Below are 16379 nucleotides of genomic sequence, written 5' to 3' on the forward strand. Positions count from 1 at the left end.
GTGTGATGTACAAGCATCACAAGGTGCATTCCGCGAGTCTTGTGACTTCATCGAGAAAGTGCTGCTAATTTATTTTGCTGTCTTAGGATAATTTCTTTCAAACATGCAACGCCCCTTAAGATGAATCCTTTATCATGTTTTTTTTTTATAGAAACGGCTCAGTTTATTAGTAAAGCATTTTACGGTCTAATCACTACATCACTGTTGCTCTGTATCCAGTCCAGATATTCCGTGACGCGCGTATGCACCGACGATCGACCACGATCGCATCCAAACAGCCCATCGTAGTGGAACGAGTGGATACCGATGATGAACGTTTCGCCACCTTCGGTCACCCAAACTGGACCGCCTTCGTCTCCCTAGAACATTGGAAAGAAGATAGCAGTCTTATACCGATCGACCGAGTGATCCGCAGGAAAGCTTACATTGCACGGGCCTCCCTCGTCGGTAGAGCTGCAGATATTGCCATCACGGATGAAGCTGTGCGAAATGCCACAAACAAAGTTGGACACTACCGAGCCCGTAGCGAACAGGAGCTGCTGCAGCGGGATGGGCTCATTGTCCCGATTGCCAGTATTACCCCAACCGGCTACCGTGGCTGCCCAATCGTTAAACGTGAACGCCGTATGATACCGGCGCGGCAAGTTGGCCACCTGCACGTTCGGTGAGAGATCCGCATCACGGGACAGCTGCAGCAGCGCAATGTCATCCCTGTTGAGTAGCGAACTATACCCCGGATGGACGATGATGTGCGAGGGAATGTTGAGCACTGGGATGATCTGCTCAATGCGGGTCATATCGGTTGCTCCAAGCAGTACCGTGAACGTGTTGGTGCTGTTGTAGGGAACTTAGAGGGTTAAGAAGAGGCTTTCTTGGAGATGCCCTGTAGCGGTCATGCCTTACCCAATTACACAGGCCGCTGCCGTCAGCACGAAGCGACGCGAAATCAGTGCTCCAGCACAGAACGATCGTTCCGAGGTGCCGGAAATGAGAATTCCCGCGACGAATGGGAACTGTGATGGACCTGCCACCCCTCCATTGCTGATGCGTGTCGAAGGCTCACGCAACTCGACGGCCAACGACAGTCCAATGGACACCAAAGCAACGCACAGACCAACAGCGTAGAGCTTCATCCTGATGTACGTACCGTTTCGTTCGTTCGGACTGTACCGACTCAACTGAGTGAATGTTGCGAATTTTCACTTCGAAACGCCTTGTTTGTGGTTGGATTTTCCCAAACTTCCCCTCCCCAGTGCCATGTAGCACCTTCGTGATCGGTCATAAAAACAAAAGTTAAGTGCGCATTTGTTTTTTGCCCCGTTGCGGATTTCATTTATTGCCAAAACGGATAAGATAAAGGATCAACGTGTGTACACAGTCCGGGTCCTGCGGATTATGGGAGCTGCAATGACGTACGGCAATTACCATCGTCCCCCACGTAGACGACAGAGCTCTATCTTCGGTGTGGGTTTACCGTTTACGATCTGATTACCGCGTCCGAGTTGGCTTCGATCCAGCTGAGATAACTGCTAAGCCGCACATGCACTGCGGACCGGCCACGATCACACCCGAACAGTCCGCTGTAGTGGAACGAGTGCATTCCGATGACGATCGGCTCACCGGCCTCCGTTATCGTTACCGGACCTCCATCGTCACCCTTGGGAGAATGGGAGTATGTCATTCAGCAGATCATTAACTGGCGAGATGGCGATTAACTTACATTGCAAGGACCTCCAACATCTCCCGAAGTGCAGATATGATCATCACGGATGAAGCTGTGCGACAATCCGCAAACGGTGTTACTGATCACCGGAGTTCGGATGGACTGGAGGTTCGGAACCGGGATGGGCTCATTGTCCCGGTTTCCGGTGTTTCCCCAGCCACTTATCGTGGTTCCGAATCCGTTGAAGGAGTTGCCCATGTGCGACCAACGGGGCAGATTAGCAAGCTGGATGTATTCGTTCAGTGGAGTAGGACGATCCAAAGTCAGTATCGCAACATCATCACGGTTCAGCAACGAGCTGTAGTTGGGATGGACCAGTATGCTCGCCACACCGATAAACTGTTGGATGCGTGTCATGTCGCTAGCGCCCAGCAGTACTGTGAGGGTTGGTTGGCTGCAAAAGACATTAACTTGTATAGAATCTACGTGGGCTTAACCAGCCACTCACTCCTTACTTCGACACACAGCTGGCCGTTGTGAGGACATGCGTTGGCGAAATCAGAATACCGGCACAGAACGAATGGGCCGATGAGCCGGATATAAGAATGCCTACGATGAACGGTACGGCACGCGGATCGGTCAGTTCACCACCGGTAATGCGGGCGTTGGGATGCGCCATCTTGGACACATCGCCGATAGCCATCGCGCCACCGGCAACAAAAGCACACAGCACTAGCAACTTGAACATGGTCGGCTTGAGCGTTCGTAGAGTACTGGGGAGCTTTCCGAAATGGGTTTGTTTTCGGAGGATTGTGTTTATCGCGTGCCGTGATAAAGAGTGGTTAAGTTATCGTCTGATAAGGTGTTGGGAGAAGTGGGCTGTATTGGTGTCTTTGCATTAGACGAGGTGATCCAGTATTCGAGGTGGTCAAATATCTCTTTAAACTTAATTTTATGGGTCTACCAATTCTTATCTGACACCCTTTACGTTAAAATCGGAAAAAAGGAATCTCCAACGAGTTAAAAGATAATTCAAAATTCAAACTGCTAAAACAGCTCGAGCACGAAACTTCAAACTGATCGAAAATGGCCGGACAAACTGCTCGTGCTCGATTATCCGTGCCGTATGAAGGGAGCTTTCCACTGCTGTTATTGGTGTATGTTCCATGCTCTTTTATATTTTGATTAGTTGAATCTTATATTGAAATGACTCAAAAAACCTGTGAAACAAATGAGTTTTAGTTAAATATTATCGTGAGGAATATTACATAGTGGAAATAATAACTCTTATCCTGTTTACAGCCTTATTATTCTAGCTGATTTGAGTCTTTCCTCTCTCATTTTCTCTCCCTCTCTCGCTCTCTCGTCGCTGCTTTAGTAGCGTTGTTTGTGTTGCGCATGGATGAAAACACGGCTGGCCCGATGCTTGTGTAGTTGTGCACGAACGCCGCTCTCAGTCAATCGAGCAGTGTCACAGCGAACGGACGTGCGTGCGGGTGCGTTCGTGCCTCGCTCCGAATGTTTTGCTTGGTACAGTGTGTGTAGGAAAGAAGCCAATCAAACTTGTGCCAGGAAAGGGGGAAAAACAGTTCCACTTCATCCGGATTGGATAGGAATTCCCGGTAGGGAAAATCACAATTGTCCGCCCGCATCGCTGCATACACACCGAGCGGGTTCATTTTCACGAACCTCGGTGACAGGGGGTGGTGCTGTGCAAGAAAGTGCGTTATTTAACAGCATTCCGGGCGATTAGAATTCTGCAGATAATCCGTGATAACACACCCCGGATCGTTTGGCTCGGTGGATTCTACTGCTGTTCCTGCTGTTCCTGGTGGTCGTCCGTCGTGTGGCAAGTGTGGTGCGTAGTGTGAGTGTGTGTGCGTGCCTGTGTTTGCAAAGTGTTCGCTTGATTCTTGCAAATTGTTTGGTGCAGAAAAGTTGAATGAAAAATGCAGCGTTAAGTGCATGGGCAAAGAAAAGCAAAATCTGCATACGGCGAATAATGTGAAGTGCGTTTCTTGCTGTTTCGCTCAAAGTGGTCAATCCGTTCTTGTGGGCTTCTTTGTTTAGTGTGTGAAGAGCGCCGCGTGTGTGTGTGCGAGAGAGCGCGAGCGGAAACGCGAGAAGGAAGAGAGCGAGTGCGAGAGAGCGTGTGTGTGTGCGTGCGTGCGTACAGCGCACTGAAACGCCGCAAGCTAGAGCGAGAGAGAGAGCGTGAAGCGAGAACGAGAGAGAGCGAGCGCGATAGATGTCTACGAAACAGAAAATAAAGCAAAAGAAGAAGGAGTAAAACAACAAAAAAGCAGCAGCAGCCAACGACCGCGTGAGTTCTACACTCTTTTTCTTCTTAATCTAAACAGGGAGGCAGCAGGAACAAAAAAAATTGTCTTAAGATTTAAGTTTCCGCGTTATCGTTTGTCGTTTTCCACCATTTCCACACCATTTCGTATGTCGCTTTTTCCCAAATGCATACACACACGCACGCACACGCGTAACATGCGCATTTCGGGGTGAATGCTGCATTCAGCAGCACCGACCAGACGAATTGGGCCAGGTAGTGGCCGCTTGTTCTTCTTCTTCGTCTTATTCTTCCTTTCTCGCCTTGGCGCTCGGTACTTGGCCTGCCATCGCTTACTCATACTTGTTTATCTTCTGCAGCATGAGCATAGCATAGGAGACCCAGAGTAGCATAGAGATCGTGTTTGAAACCGGTTTGAACCCGCGAGAATGGGAAAGTAGGCAAACAAAAACATTACCACAGTCGTCCTGACTGGGCTTGTCGGTCTATCGCGCCCCGTTCTTGGTGCGACATGATCTGTGTTTTTCGCGTCATGAAATATTACAAAAACAGTTCATAAATTGGTTCTTACCGAAACGCCGTTCTTCAGCATTCTGGTGACCTCGTTTGGTGCTTCAAGACGGAAATAGAGGTACATCCATTATTTTCACCCCCGAAAACACTTACTTTATTTGATCTAGTTGGCTATGCTCAGCGCAGTGTCAGTTGACATATTGGTGTGTTGCTATGTGGAAAAAAGGTTTTAAATTAGCTTGATAACACTTGCTATAGGAGCCGGTCTTTCACACGGGAGACCTGGTATAAAATCCCATTAGGATCGGCCTCCGATACGCAGCTTTGACTACCAAACTATGTAGTATTGAAGTCCAGAAATAGAGCAATACGAAGTAGTGTTAAAGGGCCAATATTAAACCGATGAACCCATACGAACAGATAGTCTTAAAAAAAATAGAGACCTGTAACCAGAATTTATGGAAATCTTGGCGATTCTTGACTTGAAAAGAGAGGGGAAATTACGGACTTGAAAAGTCCCGAAGCTTACCTTAATTTCGGATCTCTGTATATTGGAAAAGCTATACGAGTTATTAAAATAATCCTTCTGTGAAGGGGGACCCCACCTCAGTCGGAACGAGATTTGAACCCATATAAACGAACGTATTAGTGAGTCGCACGTTACCAATGTATGCTGTCAGTCAGGTCCTGCTGGATACCGCAACAACGCATATTTGAATTATAAATTAGAACAGATTTACCCTCCCCCTGGTCGGTGTGTTTTGATGTCCAACCAAAGCTCAAACCAACTGAATTTTTCATTAAACCATATCGATGTCTCTTTGGTCGGTAACCTTCATTCTGCTCCGAGAACCGTTAAAACTTCGCACAACCATAAACTGATTCTAACAGATTGTATTTCGCCACCAGAACATGCCACTGGAAGGTAGCGACTTGGACTGTTACTAGTCTGGCCCTCGAAATTCGGCAAAACCTTGAACCATCAAAGTTTAATACGCATCCGTCCTTCACAACAACGGCATACCGTAGCGTCTTCCTCTCACCTACTCATCGGATAATTGGTTTCAAATTTACGATTTTATTGATCGAAGTTGCGGGGGTGATGTGGATGGAGACGGTCTCGGTGAGCTGGTGTATAGTTCAATAAACTAAAGCAGGAAGTGGATGAGGGTCTACCATTACTACTGCCAAATGAAGCCTCAAAATATGAAGCCTACCGCCAATGGGATACGATGACAGACCGAAACGAGCTCCCCACATTCGGTTCTCGTTCTCGGAGCCCGGCGGGTATTGTCATGAGCCGGCTGCAAATTGCCAGTGTTCAAACATGAGTGTGAATATTTCGTAGCGGAAATATAAACTACGGATCATGCTTTGATGGCGCGATGAAGTTTTGTGAGGATTATTATTCATTCGATTGGATTAATTAGTGATGTGACCGCGTGTTTTTATTATACAAACAACCAACTTCGACTACGGTGCGTGTGCCTTGCTGTCACACTTCCTCCACGAAGAGTCGATACAGTTGTGGATGCGTGATAAAACTGTCATTTATATGCTCCACTTTTCAGTAGACTTAATAAGAGGCTTTATCGTCTCTGTCTTTCGGACAGAATGGATTAATGTTAATACACAGCGGTAGTGTTGATGTACGCTTCAATGCTTCAACCAGCCAATGTGTGCGGATGAGTTGAATTTTTCATCCACTCTTCAGTGGTGGAGTGTTGAAGGTAAAAAAATAGATAAAGTTTCTGGATAGTAGAGTTCGATCGAAAAAATGCATTGTGTTGGTTTAAATAGTCAACAAGTTTAGTACAAAAAATCAAGAATTTCTCGAGGACAAAGTAGATGGCTTGATGCCTCAAGCTCCCTGGTTGGATTTCTGTTTACTGAGCTAAAGAAAGGTCAGAGCACAGGAGGTTGATTGCTGCTAAACTCTTGCCTCCAACACCATCCGAAAAAGAGCCAAAAGAGCCAAAGGTCACGTTAAGTAAAGTAACTTGATAGCTGTAACAAGGAAAAAAAAGGGTTGCATGCTCGAATTTTCCAAGATAAGTCCATGGGGAGTGATTTGATGGTGAGCTTTTTACGGTCAACACCACCGACAAAGAACGCAAATGGTGAAAATTCGGTTGCGTTCTCGGCACAGCAGCATCAACAATGAACACAGCAACAGAGCTCCCAAACATGTTGACCTCAATTTTTGGGGTGTTCTGCTACAAGCAGTAAACGGGGAGGTTTGAAGGACACAGAGAAGGGAAGAAGGGGTTGTAGTTCTTTTTTTTTTTTGGGCGGGCAGATCGCCCTGAAGGTCGTCTGTGTGCAGCTTGAATGCAGCTTTCTTCTTTGTTGAAGGAGAATCTGTGAAAATGGGTGAATCCTGGTCACGGCACCAACAAGTTGTACTCAGTTTCTTTAGGCATTTTACTCAGTTTGATTTAATTTGAACAGTACAGAAACTCTAGACTCTCAAAAATAGACCCATACCCCAAGTTGCAAATTCGTACAAGTTCGCTACGCCTTCGTGTCACGTGCCTGTTTACGGTGCTTCATTTCCTGTCTGAGCCGATTACACTCCCAACCGACCCACGGTGATCATTTTCATGCGATTATATCAACACCGGAGCACCATCGCGGACCGGAAAAAAGCGCGTGTGCGACGAGTGATGATGATCTCCAGCCAAGCGGAAACTGGCCGTGTTGGAGGTTATGCCGCTGTATCCACCATTGTTGGTTGGTTGCCTTTCTTGTTTCTTTTTTTCCCGACGCGGCCATTACAACCCATCAGAATCGTCCGAGGGGTGATACTCATTGCGAAAGGTTGATTTAGAACCCGCGCTAGTAGCTGGTGGTGGTGGTTGTTTGGAAACGCGCGCGCTCGTGTCCGCTCGCAGTTTAGTCTTCCGGGGGTTTTCCTCGCGTTGGGTCGGGCACGTTTCCCTCTCAGACGGGGCGGAGAGGTTGGTTGGTGTATTTTGAAAATTTCGTTCTCTTCCGGGCTTTGTTGCTGCAGCGCTTGGTTGGTAGCTTGGTTCTCGAGCTAGGGGCATGTGACATTCAGGGGGGGACGTTGGGGCAAGATAATGAGCACATGGGGGAGCTCAGTGTAGAAAAAAAGGGAAATTGTAAATAACGTCACACTTGTCGTGGAGCCTTCCCATGGAGGTGCTTCGGAGGATGCAAGGGGTGTGCACTATTTGCGAAAACCCCTGCCCTGCCCTGCTTAAGCATGGAAGTCTCGCTCGTGTGCTCGTGTGTTTTCTGTTGCTGTCCATTTGTGTTTACTGTTGTGGCGCTTGGCAGACTTGGGAGGGACGGAGAAATTTATAAGCCCTGTTTCAAATCCCGTTGTTCCATCGTGTTTTTTTTGCGTGTTTGGCAAACACGGTTGGATAGAGGGACCGTTTTGAATGCTAAGCATTCCTTAAGGTAGCGATGTATGCAATTGGGGGTTGCAGTTGTTGTCATCACCCTTGTTACAAAGTATTTTCCCGGAGTGTGTTTTGCATGTGTTTTAAACCGAAAAATCGAGGAACCAAAATTGCCTAATCATTGCCCTTGTTTTAGTTACACTTCAAGTGATTTTAATTATGCTTAATGGGTTGTTAAACAATTTTTGAATTTTTAAACGAAGAAAAACTAAACTACAAAACCAAATCGAAACAGCCTCATTCACACGTAGAACACTAAATTTTGCCCGACAAGGTACAACAAAGTTGAGGCTTTTCCTTCAAGTAATTTTTTCCTAAATGCCATGGCCGGTTGCTTTTTAAGGATAATTGGTGTCTGCGCCGGCTGAACGGGCTGATGTGAGTGATGTAATTTTAGTCCTACCCCCCATACAACAAAAAAAACCCCTCCTCACCAGAACACGCAACTATTAGGCCGTAAACGCATCGAGAAGTCGCGGTTTTTTTTTGTGTGCGGCGGCCCATCCATCCATCAATTAGTGCCATTAACATAAAACCCGTTGTTTTAGTGTTGCTCTTGCACTTTTCCACGTCGTTTTCATGTTTCGATGAACTTGGACGGTTGCTGCTGGTCCGTTTGTCCGCGGCTCAATGATTCATTATTTTCCTGTCCAAATGATGGTCAATGGTGGCGTACCGGCGGTGCACGATCGCTCACTGACCATGGCATTGGGCTGGAATTTATGGTGCCAAAACTTGCTGTCCGGTGCCACGGTCGGAAACGGTGGTAGGTAAACGGGAATGACAAGCTCTTGTGTGAGGGTAATGCGTTCAGCGTAAAGGACAGTTTCATAGCTTTTTCCGGAGATGGAATTCCGGTTTTATAGCCGTTTGCTGCGCATTTGTAATACGCATTCGAAATAGGGGATTTGGTGAAGGTTTCCTACCTCGCCCCAAAAAGCCTTAAAGACTCTCCACCTAATCAAAAATCGGTCAGAATCGGCTGAGGCCATGCTGCGCTGTGCGGTTCATCCCTATCGGCATGCGAGAGACACATGGAGGAACAGGTTTGTCTGCATCGCTTTCGCAACTTCCAACTTGAAAGAGACACGACACCGAGAGAAAGATAAAAACTGATATTCCCATCGGTGTGGTTGTGGTGGAGTTCGGTTTTTTTTGTCTTCCTCCTTCTTTCTAGCACTTCTGCTAAACCGCTTTCCACGGGTTTGGAAAAGTGTGCCAGCCCCTAGCAGCTGAGAACGTTGGCTTTGTAGAGAAGGGGAAAGACGACACACGCGCGCGCCATCTTGCTTCACACTCGACACTAATCGTCCGGCCACTTTCGAAGCCTGTGAACTCTTCAAACTTCTTGCCCACTTCTACGTACCCCCACGGGGGACGGAAGTGTGTCAGAAGCTGGTGCGGGTTAGCTGGAGAGATCTGGAGAAAAGGGCTGTACACCGTGTGCAACCGAGCTTCTTAAGCACGAAGTGCACAAAACGGTACCTTTTTTTTGCCTAACGCCAAGAGCAGTGCGGAGGAAACTCCTGGACTCTCTGCCAATCGACGCTATTGCCAGGTCTGTCATCGACGAGGTGGTAAAGACATGATGGAGAAAAAAGTTGATTAGTCCGATCAGCCGACACCGTTCGAAACCGAATGCATCCAATTTGGAAGTTGCAAGTTGCAAGCTTAAAGACAAGCACGTTTTGTCTCTTGTGTACGGGTCTAGCCCAGTTCCAGACTACAAAGGCCAGAAGTATTCGCCTGTGTACGCTCGGCGTTGTTCCGCCAGGGCATTGACGTCTGAAGCCGCTAGCTTCATTACGTTTTCCAACCACGTGTCATAGCTTGTTTAGCTCCCACTTCGCCGTTGGCGTCGTTGTGTGCTGCAGTTCTTGTGGGCAAAAAAGGCCATCGATGATGTGCGCGAAAAGGTGGACAAGTTCCTGGATGGGAGGGCAACGCTGGGAAGAAAGTGGCCCCCGGTATCCCCGTTAATGATGATTAACGTAACTGTTCCTTAAACCCGCTGCTCTAGCGATGGCTGAGTCAACTGGCAAAGAACACGCACCATGTCAGGAAACTGGCATCAGCATCAGTGAGTCACTCAGGGGGTTCACTGATGTACCCCAGTGCGTGTTCCTCCCGAGCTGGTGATGTCCAAAATAGATGCTTTGACCGAATTTCTACGCACAGAACGACGCCGATGGTGGCAGCTCTTCATTGATCGGGCTGCAATTGTGTGCAGTTCGTGCTCGCTCCTCTTCTGGCTGACTGACGTCCCTTCTGACTGTTGACATGGTTTCGTTTAGTTCTGGTGCCCGTTTCTTTTTTGCACTACCTCAGTTGCACTCTGTCCCATCAACAAAAAAAGGGGCATACTTTAATAGGGAGTGGATCGCGTGTTTGCTAACCTCCTCCGGTCGCGCGCGCGCTCTCCTCCATATGTGGCTGTTTGTGGGGATAATTTAATAGCGGCCCACCGAAATGGGACCAGGGCGACCCTTCGATGTGGGCCAGCGGCAGCAGCAATCTGGGCGAGGGCGACGCCTGTTTGGCCAATATCAAAATGGACGCCGGGGCGCTTGGCTAGCGTTCCGTTAGCAGTAGTAGGAGGGCCGTGGTGTACGCGGGAAGGGCAACATACAAAATGGGTCTAATTTTACTTGTTCCCTTGAGCCGCAGCGACATTACTTAGTGTGGTTTATACACATGAAAAGCAGGAGTTGGCCTGCGTGATATGGGTGGGGATTGTAAATTTAATGGCGAGTGGTGGTGGCGGTGGCTGACGGTGACCGGTCATTTACCCTTTTCTGTGTTAAATAATCCACGCTCAGCTGGGGGATTTTAAGTGCGGGTTTAAAAGTGGGATCCTGTTTCGGTATTTTTAATGCTCTTTATCCTGAAAGTTGATATGGCAATATTATCTGCATTTAAGGCAATCGATTCTTGAGGGGATGTTATAATATCTGTTGGACATGGTATGGCGTCTGGTATCTCTCTCAAATCAGCTCTAAAATCTAACCTCAGGAAGACTATAGATTACTCCTAAACAAAACTCCTAAGCTGGCTACAATTATCAAACCATTAAGTTTCGTTTGTCTAAAATCGCTGCTCAGTTTACGTTATCAAATGAAACAACGTTAGCTACATTCACTGCTAGCGTACGCGTACATTAACAACATTAAGCTGAATTAATTCTTCTTCAACAATTGTCCCTCCATTCGCTAGCCATTAGATAATGGGCCGCAGCTACAGTTACTGTGCAACAAAAGTGCATGACAACAATGCAAAGGTGCATTGCGTTCTTTGTTGCTCGTTGCAATACTCCACGGGGACGGGGACGGCCCACGATGGAAAAAAAACAGAGACCTTAGAAGAGATTAAATGAAGCCTGGCATGATGGTGGACATAGTTCTGTACGTGTGTGTTTGTGTGTGTGTACAGTGTAAATTCTATTGTGTACCGTGGTTCATCGTTCGCTGAGAACCGCGTTTGGGGAAGGCTGACACGAGCTCGCGCTAGCTGCGAGCCGAAGAGAAGGGCTAGGGTAGTTAAAATCTCAGTTGAATGCGGATATTTAGCTCTACCTTGGGAGGTGGGCAACAGCTGCAATTCTGCCCCAGTGAAGGTAACAAGTATGGAAGAGTGAAGGTTTCCAGATTCTTGAAGGCGTGTCTGACTTTTTCAATTTTCATCAGAACGTTGGCTTCATATAAGTTGAGCTTCACACATGACATAATGCTGGAACCGGATCGTGTGTTTAAGTCAAGGTTGATAGGATTAACAAATGAAGTACAGTAAGCATTTCTCGAACAAAGAAACCTTTTTATTCCTGACCAAGGAAAGCGACAACACCCGGGGCAAGCCTTCCATGGAGACACACGATGTAAACACTTCGAAGAATTATCTCCCCGAGCGTGGACCGCGGATTACTGACACTAGTTAGGAAACCTCGTTGATAAGAAACAGACTGATGGTTACCAGGAACCACCAAGAAAATCTTCGTCACAAAGCGTTGTTTTCTACGTGAGCCCTTAGCCACCAGATGACTCCCGATTCAAGGTTTCCTAAAGTGCTTCAAATGTTTTTCCGTGATGTTTTCTTACCGAGGTCGACTAGTGAACGTGTTTCGCATTGCGCATCCAAAGCGGCAAACCATAATCGGATCACACACACACAACGGTTTGTTGCTGTGTCGAGAAGCGGTTTTCCCACGCGTCGGAAGAAAAATCGATCGTGATGATTATCACGCCGAGAGGATGCAGAATCACTGCAGTGAACGGTTAACGTGACGCGTAACTGTCTCAAGTTTTATTAACTCTTAACACTGCGGGCACACGATGGTGATGCTGTCTCGGACCTGCTGACAGAACTGTGTCAATCGAAAATTCTGTTCTCAGTCCCCCCCAAAAAAAAAAAAACAACGCCAAATCGTACCAAAATCGATAACTACTGGTCTGGTGCGTTTAAGAAAAGTATAGGGAGACTTTGGTTTTGTTTCCCCCAAATCGATATTAGTAGATCTCCTCCTCGATGGCGCCATACTGAGTTCGTTTTGAGTGTGTACTACTGCCACTGCAGTGGAGCAGATATTCCTCCATCATCTCGTTGGGGTCGCTGGTCAAGCAGTAAATTTATTCCGTCTCTCCCCCGAGCCAAGATGCTGCGCGTGATACTGGTCAGTTTTATTGGTTCGCACTGTGAGTGTGGAGCAGAGCGAAACTTCCCCTCGCAGCTAGAAAAGAAGGTCAACCGAATTCAATTTGCTTTGGACCATTACCCGAAAGTGCACTGGTGGTGCACGGACGTGTGCATCGAGTCTTGGTGGGTTAGATCGCTCGGTACAGAGCAAAAAAAAACCCCCAATCCATCGTAAAAGTGCATCAACATTGTGTTGGGTGGTAGACATTGATGGATACAGTTGCCACGTTTACGGCAACACGGCTCGAGGATGGTAGACGAGTTGAGACATCCGATCGTTCATCGGCAGAACGGGGGGGTTTGCTCGCTGCCGTTAGAATCTCGCTTCGGTTTCTTCTGTGCTGCTTGGCTGTTTGTCCGAGCGTAGCATAACGGAATCACCATCAATTGACATTAAGTTGTTTTGGGGCAGTTGTGGTGGGGAGAACGTTGGGGCAGCAGCAGTCTTCACGATCGGGTTTTGTTGTGGTTAGTAGTGTTGGTGCTTTAATTAAATTCTACCAACTGACTCTGGATGGTATGGGCAGCCAAAGTCCGGAGGCTGGAGACCCTCAGTTTCGCCGTTGTAATCGTAGTTGTGTCAGAGTTATTAAAGCATATTGAAGCAATAACTTAGCTGCTGGGAGCGAAATAGCCCTTAGGGGAGGATATTTTGATGTTTGCTTATGAAGGTATGAATATTATTACAAACTTCAACTAGAGATCTGGGCTGCAAAGTCTCTAATTTCCCGCTCTTCTTCATCTAATTGCTTGAGAAAATATTTACCATTCAAGGTCCATCTGCAGAATATGCAAATCCCGGGGCAGATCTTCGCCCAACACTTCGGTTATAGCTTCTTCAACTGCAACTTTTTGGGGTTGAGGCATCAAATATCTTCACACCCAGCTACCAATCCTCTACTGGCTGGTCTCACCCACTCATTCTCGTCAAAACCTCCCGGCCTAGAAAGTGGCTAGAAAGTGCAAGTGAGAAACACGCTGCACTGCGATCATCTCGCGTACACAACCCGGAGTCGAGTCAGTCAGCCGCCTTTTGTCCGAAGGCAAGCGTTGCATTTAAGTTTAATTATAAATTCCCTCGTTTCCGGTGCGGCTTGCTCCCTCGGTTTGGAGAAGCGTCTTTTGTGTGCTCAAAGTGAGCATAACGAACGCAAATAATATTAGTGCAAGCTATGGCATGCGATGGAGGATCTGCTACGGCTCGGAAAATTCGCTCGTCATGCGAACCTGACTTCCCGGTGTGATAAAAGGTTCGCAGAGGAGTGAATGATCGTTGCACGGCGGACAAGAGGGTGGTAGATCGAACCGCCGAAACCCAGGGGCGGGAGTTCTCGGCACACCGGAGAACAGTTTTGATTTACGTCCGAGGTATGCAAACACTGGCAACCCGTAGGGGGCTAACAGAGGCGTGGTGTGTGTTATGCTTCGCTGGATGTAATTGAATGCGAGGCTCAATTATCAGCGTACACGGAAAGCGAGCGAGCAAAGGAAGCGACAAACTGCTGGCATTAAGCGCAGCAAAAAAAAAAAAAAAACACAGTAATGCACACAGACGCCTAAAATATGCAGGAAAAGAGTTGGGCACAAATTGTAAGATTCCGGTGGGCCTGGTTCGGACTCGCTGGCTGGCTGGGCCCCCTCTCGTGTGGAGAGATGCGGACGACTTTTGGGAGCATCAAACCAAACTCCGCGCGGGTCCGAACGTGATGTAATTGAAAATTGGCAACATTGGTGGATTTTTTATTGCTGTAAGTAAAGAGAGTTTCGGGGAAGTGTTTGTATATCTCCACAGGCGAGAAGGGGAAGATTGCATTGTTTGTTTTCCATTTATTAGGTTAGGGGCGGCGTCGTGTTTATGCGTGTCTCTGTGCTGTGCGTGTCAGCATAATCGAATGATATAACAGTTTTTATAGAGAGTTGAGATGGAATGTAGTTAGGGTTAAATGTAAGTCAGTAGGTGAGAAGCTTGAATGAAGGAACTTAGGAGGCCCTGGTCCAGATCAAGATTCGATCCACGATCCCTTGCCGTACAAACTCCGGACACTGATGCACACGACCATGAGACCGTCCCCGAAGAAGCTTGCATTGAAACCTAGTTTTAAGCGGCCTCAACTCGTAGGTGGACTCGTTCTCGCTTCATCAGATACGATTGCACCTAAAAGAGTCTTGAACTATTCAGCTAAAGATCGAGTAGCAAGGGCAAACATTTGGACGAATTAAACTACCACAATCACGCAACATTGGCTTTGTCTTTTGGTGTGCGCCAGCTGGGAACACCAGCCACTTGGTGAGAACGGTCAGAGTTGCACCCTCAGTTTTCGTCGATAGCCTGCTTTGCTGGCTATTGATCGTACCCGGTTGAGTCATACTGTTGTAATGGATCATGTGGCGCAATTCCGCCACCTCTCTCGTCAACCATGGCTAGGGTGGTCGTCGTTGGTATTTAGTACCGAAACTGTAGCTGAGACCACGCGGCACACCGGTTACTAGCTTCGGCAGCAGTTTCCAGGTGGGTGCTCTAAAGATTAACGCGGCACCGGTTGCGAATCGCGAACGGCAAAAGGCAATGAAGGTTGAAGCTTTGAAGCAGCACAACAAAAAAACTGAAAGTCAGCGGTGGAAGGAGTTGAAGTTCGCCAACGGAAACTGTGGCCGAAACCTGTGTGGTGTACCGGTCGACCTTGGGCCGGTCTCTTCTGAGCCTGGGTAAGCTGCTGCTTGCTCTCATCTGATCTTTTCACGTTAATTTCTTTTAAAATCCCTTGACTCGGTGCTCAATGACGATGCGCTTCATATGATCGCCAGTGAGTCCAACAAATCGGTGGGTAGGTGGACGTGTGATTTGCATGTCCGTGTGTTGATGAAACATAAATCGCGTAGCAATTAGTCCCGAATTAGCTGTTGATGTGATGGTGGTGGAGCTTAGTCAAATGATCCGTCATGAAGCTCAGTAAATGTGTCCAAAGCCGGAGAAGGTCACACACCGTCAAGAGTAACCAGCTTGGCTCATTTGCTAATGCGGACCTTTATTTCCATTTCTAATTCAGCAAAATGCTGGACGAAGAGTACGTCCGCGAGTCCCAAGATCTTTCATTTGCATTTTTGGGCGCCCGGGTGGTTGTTGTTTGTGTGCCGTATCCCTAATCGTTGTTGTACTGCAGCATAATTAACAACCTTAACCACCGCTCGAGTGTACCTCCTGGTACGGGTAGAAAAATTGTGCTGAGAGGAGAGGCGGACATAATCCCAAACCATCCCAGGACCCACAGAAAATGCCAACGTGGACAAACCTTCCCTTTTTCTTTTCGTCCTCCTCTGCTGTCGGTAATCCTTTAGAAGATGATCGGTACGAGTGATTGGTGTGTAGTTTCGGGGTAGTTGTTAATGCCTAATGCCGCGTGGAAGAAGGTTGGGAAAGCAGGGAAAACACAGCATGATCGTAAGAGGCCTCATAAAACGAGATCTCACGCACACTTCGGTGCCATGGTGAAACTTGAGCCGTACAATCTCCGGAGCATCAGGGATCCTTCCTTCAACCACATGGTCGGGACTCGGGTGTGGCTCTCTCTCTCTCTCTGTGGGCAAAACCAATGTTTACCGAGGGAAGAACGCGTCTCGGTGAGTGTGTTTACGCGAAGGAACCTAGACACATATTACTAAAAAGCCAAAACCCTCCGTCCTTTAAGGCCAAGTGTTGTGGTAGATAATGTTCAAGCGCCTTCCCGGACGGGGGTGGTCGTCGAGGAAAGGGGGCAGATAATGAAATTGAAATCTGATTGTTTAAACC

The 16379-nt window shown here is 47.6% G+C and overlaps 2 protein-coding genes across 2 annotated transcripts; both read right to left on the bottom strand.

The window, feature by feature from the left end:
* Positions 1 to 137: 137 nt before the first annotated feature.
* On the bottom strand, positions 138 to 1194 carry LOC118513114 (chymotrypsin-2-like). Its single transcript, XM_036058513.1, has 3 exons — positions 904 to 1194; positions 426 to 834; positions 138 to 359 (listed from the first exon to the last, which is right to left on the bottom strand). The coding sequence occupies exons 1-3, from the start codon at positions 1131 to 1133 to the stop codon at positions 180 to 182; spliced, it is 819 nt and encodes a 272-aa protein (XP_035914406.1). The 5' UTR covers positions 1134 to 1194; the 3' UTR covers positions 138 to 179.
* Positions 1195 to 1304: 110 nt separating this feature from the next.
* Positions 1305 to 2450, bottom strand: LOC118513115 (chymotrypsin-like elastase family member 2A). The gene is made up of 3 exons (XM_036058514.1): positions 2179 to 2450; positions 1721 to 2117; positions 1305 to 1657 (listed from the first exon to the last, which is right to left on the bottom strand). Exons 1-3 carry the CDS (start codon positions 2409 to 2411, stop codon positions 1478 to 1480), a joined length of 810 nt encoding a protein of 269 aa, XP_035914407.1. The 5' UTR covers positions 2412 to 2450; the 3' UTR covers positions 1305 to 1477.
* Between the last annotated feature and the right edge of the window lie 13929 nt (positions 2451 to 16379).

This window comes from Anopheles stephensi, chromosome 3, assembly GCF_013141755.1.
Source record: "Anopheles stephensi strain Indian chromosome 3, UCI_ANSTEP_V1.0, whole genome shotgun sequence".
NCBI lineage: Eukaryota > Metazoa > Arthropoda > Insecta > Diptera > Culicidae > Anopheles > Anopheles stephensi.

What these genes read in the sequence shown, in the direction of transcription:
- LOC118513114 (XM_036058513.1), bottom strand. Translation starts at nt 1,133, where the DNA reads ATGAAGCTCTACGCTGTTGGTCTGTGCGTTGCTTTGGTGTCCATTGGA. An exon ending in GCAGCGGCCTGTGTAATTGG is followed by an intron (nt 835 to 903) that starts GTAAGGCATGAC and finishes TCCCTACAACAG; the next exon opens with CACCAACACGTTCACGGTAC. An exon ending in ACGAGGGAGGCCCGTGCAAT is followed by an intron (nt 360 to 425) that starts GTAAGCTTTCCT and finishes CCAATGTTCTAG; the next exon opens with GGAGACGAAGGCGGTCCAGT.
- LOC118513115 (XM_036058514.1), bottom strand. Translation starts at nt 2,411, where the DNA reads ATGTTCAAGTTGCTAGTGCTGTGTGCTTTTGTTGCCGGTGGCGCGATG. An exon ending in ACGGCCAGCTGTGTGTCGAA is followed by an intron (nt 2,118 to 2,178) that starts GTAAGGAGTGAG and finishes TGTCTTTTGCAG; the next exon opens with CCAACCAACCCTCACAGTAC. An exon ending in ATGTTGGAGGTCCTTGCAAT is followed by an intron (nt 1,658 to 1,720) that starts GTAAGTTAATCG and finishes CATTCTCCCAAG; the next exon opens with GGTGACGATGGAGGTCCGGT.